Source organism: Myotis brandtii, unplaced genomic scaffold, assembly GCF_000412655.1.
Source record: "Myotis brandtii unplaced genomic scaffold, ASM41265v1 scaffold404, whole genome shotgun sequence".
In the NCBI taxonomy this organism is placed as follows: Eukaryota; Metazoa; Chordata; class Mammalia; order Chiroptera; family Vespertilionidae; genus Myotis; species Myotis brandtii.
Window position 1 is genome coordinate 77,357 of NW_005365520.1, and position 11,409 is coordinate 88,765.

The following is an 11,409-nucleotide window of genomic DNA, read 5'->3' on the forward strand; positions in this document are numbered from 1 at the left end:
GCCAGGGGATTGTCAAGTGCGGGGGAAAAAAAGGAGAAACATGTAATACTCTTTGTAATAATTTAAGCAATAAAAATATATATTTAAAAAAAATTAAAAAAAATTGTTTCTGAGCAGCCAGTTGGAAACCAAGCAGACAGTAAAATTCTAGTCAAGCTGAGTAGTGCTTCATTGTCTGCATGCTATACTCTACATTACTGTTTCTCTCCATCTCTAGGCTCATGAACTTTAATTGCTCTATTTTTTCTCTCCAGTGCTGATTAGTATGTTCCCTGTAAGGAAAAAATATGTCCTAGGCTTTCTAGAATTTCCCCCACAATACCTAGCACAGGGCCTTACTGGAATAGTAGCTCAGTAAATGTTAATTGGCAGAATTAATTAATGAACAACTTTCACTTTATGTAATTACTTTTCCAAATTAAATACTAGATTTCAGTATGCCCAAACCTAGATTATATTTTACCCTTCTAATGTTGGGTAAATCAGAGGAGAAAGTTATGAATTAAGAAGTCATTAGTATTTCATTTCAAAAGGAATTAGTGAGTCAAATGGCAGAAAGCAGGTAGGAAAATAAAATTTGATGTCTTAGGAGAGAGGTAAAAAATCCAAGACACTTTTTTTTCCCTTGATCCCAGATTCAATCAATCAGGCCAAGGCCAAACTTTAAAATTTAGGTAGTGTGTGTGTGTGTGTGTGTGTGTGTGTGTGTGTGTGTTTACTCTGACTGGTACTTTTCTTGTGCAGGTCTGCCTTTTGGAAAGATTGACTTTATGAAAGCAGAGGTCTTGTCTATTTTGTTCACTGTTGTATCTCCAGCATCTAGAGTAGGCTTTCCTGCCATATAGTACTGGTTTAAGAAATAATTGTGGAAGGAAAGGAAAGAGGGATGGACTGGTGAGGTTAGAGAGGGAATAAAGGAAAGAGGGGAGGGAGGGTTCTGCCTTTCATGCCAGTAAACATGGCACTTACTCATCAGTTACCAAAGACCCTTTTCAGTTTCTGTGTTAGGAAACAAGGATACCAAAATGATGAGATGCCATAATCTTTGCCCTCAAATAACTGATTGTTTAGTAGAGAGAGATATAATACACCAGGTGGTAAGTGCTACACCAAAGAGTTTTGGTGATACAGGATTTTGCTAAAGGGAGCATCTGATGTGCCCAGAGGAAGAGTGGGAGACAGAAAACATTGCAAACTTGAGTATCTATAATTATAAAAGCATAATATGCAAATCAACCAAATGGCCAAATAGCAGAACGACATTCCAGATGATCACACTATGACACGCACTGGCGCCAGGTCAGCCAAGGCGGGTACGATGCAATTGGTCGGGGGGCCCCGCCATTGCCCCATGATCACCTGACAGAGGAAGGCCCAGGCCACCAGCCAGCAGGGCGATCAATTGTGGGGCTCCAATTGCCCCAAAGAGGGAGGCCCAGGCCACCCTCTACAGGGCGATCAATTGTGGGGGGGCTCCGTGGAATCACAGAACCGGTGGTGTGTGGTGGTGGATGTGGGCAGCACCAGGCCAAAGTGGGTGTGAGCGAAGGACAGGGCCACGAAGCTGTGAAGCCGGCAGCAGGGAAGGAAGGCCTACCCTTGCATGAATTTCATGCATTGGGCCTCTAGTAATCCTAATAAACTCACTGGTGCTTTGTAGGCTTAAGAACATTTTAATCTCTATAGTCCTAAAAATGTGGTTAGATTGAATAAAATAATAACAACTGCAAATCATTGCATTTTAGCTATAATCGATTCAGAATCATTTTGATATTAAAAGTTATTTTGCTTTGGTACTTATTGGACTTTGGTTTCATTCAGGAATGCCAAAGGCCACAAGTGAGTCTGTCATACAGCAGCTTATCATAGAATTGTGGCTTTATGAACACTGTCTAAATGACACAAATTGAAGGCCCATTGTCTGGACCAGACCTGCACCATGCACCAGGAGTAAAAGCACAATCGATTAGGACCAGTCTTTGTTCTTTTCTGAGCAAATTTTCTGAAGAGAGTAGATAAATGACAAGGAGAGAATCAGTGGTTAAAAAAAAAGTTATGATTGGCAAAGCTTATATACACCTAGGAAAAGATATTTGGGGGATATGTTCATTGATTTTTAAGCAAGAGAATCCGGTGTCTAAGAAAAAAAGATCCTGATTTGACTTTTGCTTCTTGATTTCCTTACACAGGTGCTGACTCCAGCACAGATCAAATCAATTTGCCAAGCAATTCTTGACTCCGGAAAGCAATATGCCATGAAAAAGAGGAAACCATTCCCTCTGATGTATTCTTACTATGGATCTGAATACTTGGGTGAGTCAAGGTGCTGGCAAAAGATGGAGTCTCTAATATCAGCATTGACTAAATACTGGAAGATCTGTTTTTGAGATAGCTCATCATTACTCATTTAAGTAGAAATATATTAAAATGTCATTAAAAATAAAATAGTGATCAATTTAATATTTGTTTCCACAGTCTACCTGATGCAAACATAGCTATTTTAACAATTACTTTCCTTATTCTAAATTGTGAGTTCATTGGCCTAAGTTTGCTGAGTTTGTGAATAGTTCACACACCTATTGCAAATAGTGCCTCTACACAGGGAAATAGGTTTCAGCCATTAACATTCTCAAGTTTTAATATTAGTTGATTAATAAAAGACTGCTGAATAACAATGGTGACTTTTGAGCTATGAGGCACGTGACTGAAAATTAGTTACTCCCTTTACCCCTGAGCATGACTTGGAAGGCTCTTTGTAGATCACCTGTCTCCTTCTCCAAACTCAGACTTTATCTCTACCCCTTGCTGGTTCTGTCCAGCATAATCTACTATAAGCAAAATGTTCTCATGTCTTAACCTTTGTGCCTGCTTCTTTTGCCTAGAATGTCTGACTTCCTCTAACCCCTTCATCTATCTGTAATACTTATACCCAGACTTCAAGACTCTATTCAAACATCATTAGATCTGTTGAGAAACTTTGTGCTTTGGGGAAATGGGTTTATTGAACCCTCTCTAGAGAAATGTTCACCAGTTCAGGTTTTGCTCTGAAACAAAATTGGCTCGTATCACATTACCCTGCCACATTTCTATTGGAGCCCTTATCACATTAGACTGTATAATTAGTGGCTTACCTGTCCAACTGCCTTAATGGGCTCTGTGCATCTACAGGATAAGGCCCTTCGCTTATCTTTGTGATCTCTGGACCTTTACCAAGAACTTGTACAAAATGAGGGTACCCAAATGAATGAATAAATGACTGATAAACAATGAGCTTATAGATCAGCAGTTCTCTGAGAGTTTTCTAAAAGAATCTTTAAGTTCCTGTCTAACTTTCCTTAGAATCAGACCTTGAGACAAGATGTAAATGGTTTAATTGGGAAGTGGTCAGAGAAAGTGTTGGTAGAAGAATGAGGCAGTAAGACAGGGTAGACAAATAAGTTAAGTGAGTACATAGTAATGAGCAATTGTGGCTAACTGAGGCTCAATGCCACTGGGGATTCTTAGAGATTTTATAGAACATGCATCAGAATTGTCCCAGCCAAAGGTGGGGTATTCATCCACCAACTCCCTACTTTGATCAATAAAGAAGGGATTTAGTCTGTTTTGTTCACTGATCTATATTCATTCAGCCACTAAACAGTATCTGGCACATAGTAGCAATTCAGATAATAATGAGTATGAGACCTGGGCTGCCATGGCAATTAATTATTATGTTTTTAATGAATAATGAATGAATGAATGAATGAATGTTTAGGATACCAAGAACAAATTATTTTCAAGCACTTTAAGAGCATTTTCATAAAAGCTATCAATATGTTAATTACAATTTAAAAAATATTTTCTCTAAAATGGGTTGATTACTAAAAAAAAAAAATCTAAGGATATTTTTCCATTGATTTTTAGAGAGAGTGGAAGGGAGGGGGAGAGACAGAGAGAGAAATATGTATGTGAGAGAGACACATCAATTGGTTGCAGGGCCAGAGATCAAGCCTACAACCAAGGAAAGTGTCCTGGACTGGAATCGGACCCAGGAATTCTCAGTCTTCGGGCAACACTCTATCCACAGTCAAAACCAGGTAGGGCTGAACTGTTTTTTTAAAGAATAAATAATACATATTTTAGGCTTTTTGGTCCCTATGGTCTCTTTCACAAATACAACTCCGCCATTGTAGCACAAAAGCTGCCATAGACAATAGATCAATGAATGAGCATGGTGTGTTTCAATAAAACTTTACTTGAGCAATGAAAACTAAAGAGAAAATAAACAAATGGGACTACATCAAAATAATAAGCTATGCACAGCAAAAGAAACCATCAACAAAAAAACAAGAATGCCCACTGCATGGGAGAACATATTTGCCAATGTTATCACTGATAAGGGTTTAATCTCCAACATTTACAGGGAACTCATACAACTAAACAAAAGGAAGATAAATAACCCAATCAAAAATGGGCAATGGACCTAAATAGAAACTTTTCAAAAGAAGACAGAAGGAAGGCCAAAAGACATATGAAAACATGCTCAAAGTCACTAATCATCCTAGAGATGCAAATCAAAATGACAATGTGGTACCATCTCACACCTGTCAGAATGGCTATCATCAACAAATCAATAAACGATTGCTGGCGAGGATGTGGAGAAAAAGGAACCCTTGTGCACTGCTGGTGGGAATGCAGACTGGTGCAGCCACTGTGGAGAACAGTATGGAGTTTCCTCAAAAAACTAAAAATGGGGCTCCCATTTGACCCAGTGATTTCACTTCTAGGAATATACCCCGAGAAACTTGAAACACCAATTAGAAAGGATATATGCACCCCTATGTTCATAGCAGCACAATTCACCATAGCTAAGATTTGGAAACAGCCTAAGTGCCCAGCAGTAGATGAGTGGATTAAAAAACTGTGGTACATCTACACAATGGAATACTACGCTGCAGTAAAAAAGGAGTTCTTACCATTTGCAATAGCATGGATGGAACTGGAGAGCATTATGCTAAGTGAAATTAGCCAGTCAGAGAAGGATAAATACAACATGATCTCACTCATTTGTGGAATATAATGAACAACATAAACTGATGAACAAGAACAGATCCAGAGACAGAGGGGCATCAATCGGACTGTCGGCCCTCGGAGGGAAGGTAGGGGAGGGTTGGGATAAGGGGGAGAGATCAACCAAAGGACTTATATACAAGCATATAGGCCTAACCAATGGACATGGACAACAGGGGGGTGAGAGCATGAGTGGGGGGAATAGGGGGTAACATGGGGATAAGGACACAGATGTAATAACTTAATCAATAAAAAATAAATAAAATTAAAAAATAAAACTTTATTTACAGCTCTAGTCAGTTTGCTCAGTGGTTAGAGTGTTGGCCCTTGGACTCTAGAAGGGTCATGGGTTTGATTCTGGTCATGGGCCATACCTTTGTTGCAGACTCGATCCCTGACCCCAGTCCGGGCATATGTGGAAGGCAGCCAATCCATGTGTCTCTCTCACATCGATGTTTCTCTCTGTCTCTACCCTTCCCTTCCACTCTCTCTAAAATGAAATGGAAAAAAATATCTTTGGGTGAATATTAATTTTTAAAAAGTTAAAAAATAACTTTATTTACAAAAACAGGCAGTGAGCCAGATTTGGCTTACAAGCTATAGTTTGCTGACCCCTGCTTTAACCCATGTTTTATCAGAAGCCAAGTTTTTTGACAACTCAACTATTATATCACTATGTGTGCTTGGAAGTAATTTGCCATTCTTTTTATTTTTACTACTAGAGGCCTGGTGCACGGATTCGTGCACCGGTGGGGTCCCTCAGCCTGGCCTGTGCCCTCTCACAATCAGGAACCCCTCAGGGGATGTCAGAGAGCTGGTTTAGGCCCAATCCCTGCAGGCCAGGCCAAGGGACCCCACCAGTGCATGGCACCAGGCCTCTATTATGCATATAAGATCTTTTTTTAAAAATTTTTTTAAAATATATTTTTTATTGATTTTTTTACGGAGAAGAAGGGAGAGGGATAGAGAGTTAGGAACATCAATGAGAGAGAAACATCGATCAGCTGCCTCCTGCACAGTCCCTACTGGGGATGTGCCCGCAATCAAGGTACATGCCCTTGACCGGAATCGAACCTGGGACCCTTGAGTCTGCAGGCCAACGCTGTATCCACTGAGCCAAACCGGTTAAGGCTGCATATAAGATCTTTGGTTAATATCTTTCTGCCTTCTCCCCTCCTCCCTTCCCTCTGAGATTCATCAGTATGTTCCATGTTTCCAAGGCTGTAGTTTCTGCTCCTGTGTTGAGCATCTGCCCCCTGGTGGTCAGTGCACATCATAGCTACTGGCCATTGGCCAGTTGACCAGTCGGCCCATTGCTTATGCTTTTATATATATAGATGATTGTCTTTACACTAAATTAAACTGTGTGTATTAATTATGCTTTGTCAATATAGGAGCAGCTCATGGCCTATCATCCATTCTCCAGATGCTTCTTTCTTACTATGAGCACATCAAGCCCTCAGATCAGGAGCTTGTATGGCAGAGTGTGGACTTCCTCATGGAGCAGGAGCAGAACTGCAACTGGCCACCTGAGCTTGGCGAGGCCATTGAGAGAGAGAATGAGCTGGTACACTGGTGCCCTGGCGCCCCAGGTCTCACACTCATTATTATCTGAAAACATTGCCTTTCATCAAGCTTAGATAAAGACAGATGTATTTTCTGAAAAGTGAGGTTATTTCTCATCTTATTTCATTACTACATGAGATAAAAAGGTCAATATGAAAATTTTTAAAATGGTATTTATTAAATTGATTGGGCTGACATTGGTCAACATGAACATATAGGTTTCATGTGTCAATTTTCATGTTACGAGATCTGTATATTGCACCATGTACCCACCACCCAAAGTCAGATCTTCTCCTGTAACTTCATATTAGGACTCCCTTCTCCCTCCACTCCCTTCTCTCTGGCAACCACCACTCTGCTGTTTATGTTCATAAGTTTCAGATTTATGTTGCACATATGAGTGAAATCATATGGTTCTTAGCTTTTTCTGTCTGATTTACTTCACTTAGCATAATGTTCTCAAGGTCCATCCATGTTGTTGCAAATGGTGCTATTTCATCCTTTCTTACGGCTGAGTAGTATTCCATTGTGTGTATGTACCACATCTCCTTTATCCAGTCCTCTATCACAGGACAGTGTGGCACATACTTTTTCTCACTAAATGCAATAAAGTATAGCAGGCATATTCATATGACCTCGTCATAGCCTTAATGATTCTGGAATAAAGGACAAAAGTCATTTTAAAACCATTAAAACAAATGCTGTGGCTAAAATAAACTCTATATTGCATTATTTTACATCATCCCTGTGGTAACACTGACAGGGCATTTCCTTTCCTCTGTGTGAAACACAGGTGTGGCTGTTTTAAAAAATAATTCCACAAGGACACCTGGGTAGGTAACTTTGAATTGAGAACAAGAAGGGCTTGTGCAGTACAGATGTTGCTGTCACTAAGCTTTGTAATGCAATGCAATACCTGACTGCATGAAATTACTGATCCCAGGATGGACCTGCCTGGTGATCCCCAGTATGTTGAAACTGTATGTGCCAAGTCTGGCTGTCACAAGGCTGTGCTAAATTGCATGTTTTCAAATATCTAGTCTCTAAAATCATAGTTCTTAACTAATAATTTCCTCCTCTAATTGTCTTTGGCAAAGGCATATATTGTTGCTGACTCAGGATTTTTTAAATTATCACTGCACCTTAGCATTCCCATAATGAAATGTCACAGTTCCCATAAAAATCAAAGAAATCCAACATTCCTTCCTTTTAGACTAATCAGTCTTATTGTGGATTTCATTAGGTCTGGTTAGGAGACAATAGATTTAGAAGAGTTCCAACGTTCCTTCCATGTACCATTCCATGACCCAAACTGCAGGAAGAGGGTATTTCTCTTTTGCCAGAACCATAGGATCAATACCTATTAGCTGTCTGGGATTAATGGCCTGGTATAGTAATTGGACCATCTCAGCCCTTCTTCCTTTCACATCTCTCATCTTCACTCAGTGTTGGACTGTGTTGGGATGAGAAATGAGACAATACAGGGTCAGTAGACATTTGTGAACCCCTTGCCATGTGTTACAAATTAGGGGAGCAAAATTGAACAAGAAAGAGGTCCTGCTCTTGGGAAATTTGCACTAGGTGAGGCAGATATGCTCACAGAAAATTTTAATATGATACTGTATAAGTGCTAAGGTTTGTATAGGGAGTGATGGGAGCTCAGAGAAGTGATTCCTGGTATTCCTCCAGGTTCAGGGAATGCTTCCTGAAGGAGGTGATGCCTGAGATAAGTTGACCAGGCCAAGAAAGGTGGAAAATTTGTTTTAATAAGTCAGTCAGGGACATGAGACCACATAGTGAAGGAAGGGGAACTATGAATAGTTTAGTTTTACCAAAGTGGAAAGCATTAAGTAGGGAATAGAGGAAAAATAGCAGGAGAACAGAGTAGGGAGCTGGGTCACAAAGGGCTTTCTATGTCTCATCTGGAGACTAGTTTCACCTGGATTTTGAGGGGAAGCTAAGAGGCACAGATTACACCACAGAATTGGTTTGTCTTTTGTCTTAAGGCTAAGCTTTTGTACCCCTGTGTCAGTCACTGGCTGAAATCTGCTGGGGGGTGGGCACATAGCCTAGCCTCCCATTTGGCTGAGGGCAAATCTTCCAAGAAGAGGGAAGCTGTGAACTTTGTTAGCAGCCAGCTCATAGCAACTGGGAGATGGGTGCACCTGCTGGCAAGGTCAAGGAGATCCAGCAGAGCACCAAGGGCCTTCAATTCACCTGGCTAATTTCTCCTCAACCTTTGGTACTCAGGATAGATGGTGCCACTCCCCCTCATGGGCCTTTCATACCTGCAGGTGTGGGTTAGGAGCCTTCCTGTGTGCTTCAACATAGTCTAATTTTCCCCTTCACATAGCATAATTAATGCCTCTAGTTAGGTGGTATACACTATGAAGGCAGAGGCTTTTTAAAACCTTAGCATCTACTACTTTGCCTGGCATATAGTAGGTATTCAATGAATATCTAAACAGCTACCAAATCCTGTGAGCTGTCTCTTTCATTAGCCTCTTTGCCATCTTTCTGCCAACATGATTAGTTCATAGCTACCCCATTGCCCTTCTTTAGGTATCTCCTGACACCAGTGTGGGCCATTTTGTCTATAATACTAATCACGTCATTAAAAATAAAAAGCAGCCAATCCCCAACCAAAAAACTTCCACTGGTTGGTTTCCTGTTGCCCACAGAATACAGTCCAAATGCCTAATTTGATTTGTAAAACCATTCTTAATGTGAACCCAGTCTACCCTTCCAACCCTCTGTCCTGTTGGTTAGAATACTGCTCAACTGGTCTTCATGTAGCTTGTTTGTCCAGGCTCTGAATCTTTGCCCTTGCTGATCTGGATACCTAAAAGGCTCTCTCTCCCTAACCTTGAGCCTGGAATTTCCTATGCATCCTACAAAGACCTGAAGAAAAACCTACTTCACTTGACTGTCTCCCTCAGGGAACTTGCACTTTTCCAGTCCCTCTAGTATAATTTATAGTACCATTCATTTTATTCTCCAAAAGCATAATGAACTACATGTCCTATTATGTGTTAGTCACATGTATATAATTTTCCCTCCCTTTCTAGACACTGCCTTCTTGAAGGGCAAGAGTCATGTTTAGCACTTATTTTGTAAACCCAGGGCCAGGACTTGCTACATAATTTGAAAATGATTTTAAAAACTATTAAGAATTTCAAGATGGCAACAGCAGAGCATTAAACACAGCATCAGATCCTTGTGAGACTGTACAGATTACATGCCCATGAAGCCAGCCATGCTATGCATACAGTAGATAATCAATGAACACTTTCAAATGAACAGATACAGTGAATGAATATATAGGGCATTCCCCAAAATGTGTACACACACACTTTGAATAATTGTAAGGGCAGTTTTTATTAAAATACATTTCATTTTCAAAATCGAGCTATCAGCTGTTGAAGTGTGTATATATATTTTGGGACACCCTGTATATATAACTAAATAAGTTCATTTCTTTTAAAATCATCCTTTAGTTGGTGGGAGACACTTTGTTCCTAAAACAGAAGAACAATTCTATAGATGACCATTTTCAGTGGTTGATTGGAAAGCATTAGCTGAAGAGAGCCTGTTATGTAATTGTTAATCATAGAAAGTGTTAAAGGATAGTTTTAAAAGAGAATAAAGTCATGAGTCTCAGACAAATATAAACACATGAATGATTTTATTTGCTCGTTAATATAAGACAACTAGAAAGGTGTTACAACTGGTTCAAAGGAAAATCCAAAAATCAAATATATTTATAGACCATTAGGAATGCTGACATGAATTTGCTTAGTAGATGCAAAACTTGCTGCTTCCACAAAGGCTCAGGAAAGTCAATCCAACCTTTATCAGGCAGAATTTGAGTTTCTAAGGACAGGATTTCTTTATATATTGCTACCAGTTTTCTACACAGTAATCCTATTTCTGCAGAATTGTAAAGAGCCCAGTGAAAGAAAATGAAAGGGAGAAAGAATCTTGATGAGTTAGTTAAATACTTCCAGTCTTTTCTACTTTATATAAGAATAAGGTAGGCCATGCAGGAGAGAGAGTGATCTTGGGTTACTAATCTCCTCTATGAATATGAGCACCAAAAACTTGAGGGAAATGTTTCTATTAATAGTTGTCACTTCTCTTGTTTCTGTTCCTGCCTGTGTAATTGAGATTGCCTCTGTTGAGAAGTCTTTCCTTGGAACAATCAAGTTGGGAAGAACTAATTTCATAGCTGCAGTAGAAGTCTTGGCTAAGTCATTTGGGATCATTATTATTTTTGGCAGGACTCCCAGTTTTGCTCTTAAAAAGTGTATAGTTATAAGTATTTTAACATTACAGATTCTGAACCTTGGGGGAGGAGAAGAATGGGCAAACTATAAACATTTAGCCATTCCAAATAGCCAAATATGCATAATACTTTCCAGAGTATGCATTATTAAATATTTATAAATTATGAATTTTTATCAATCTATGTAATTGTTGTTGTTTCTCCAGGGATTAATACCACAATATAATTCAAACAACTTAAAATAAATTTCACAGGTAAAATAAGACTCCCTTATAGGAAATTCTATAGCCTTGCTATTCAAAATGTGGTCTCCAGCAGTACACTTGTTAGAAATGCAGTACCTCAGGCCCTGTCTCAGACTTACAAGAATAGAATGGATATTTTACCAATACACTGGTGATTTGTGAGCCTTTTACAGTTGAGAAGTTTTGCTCTATAGTATTAAAACCTGAAAGTAACCTCTAATGCAGGGGTGGGCAAACTTTTTGACTCGAGGGCCACAATGGGTT

The 11,409-nt window shown here is 39.5% G+C and overlaps 1 protein-coding gene across 1 annotated transcript in view; it reads left to right on the forward strand.

The window, feature by feature from the left end:
- LANCL3 (LanC lantibiotic synthetase component C-like 3 (bacterial)) overlaps window positions 1-11,409 on the forward strand; it is a 51,335-nt gene that overhangs the window by 32,683 nt on the left and 7,243 nt on the right. The window contains exons 3-4 of the mRNA XM_014545374.1: window positions 2,190-2,313; window positions 6,444-6,641. Of these exons, the coding sequence (XP_014400860.1) occupies window positions 2,190-2,313; window positions 6,444-6,641 (322 nt within the window). The remainder of the gene's footprint in view (window positions 1-2,189; window positions 2,314-6,443; window positions 6,642-11,409) is intronic.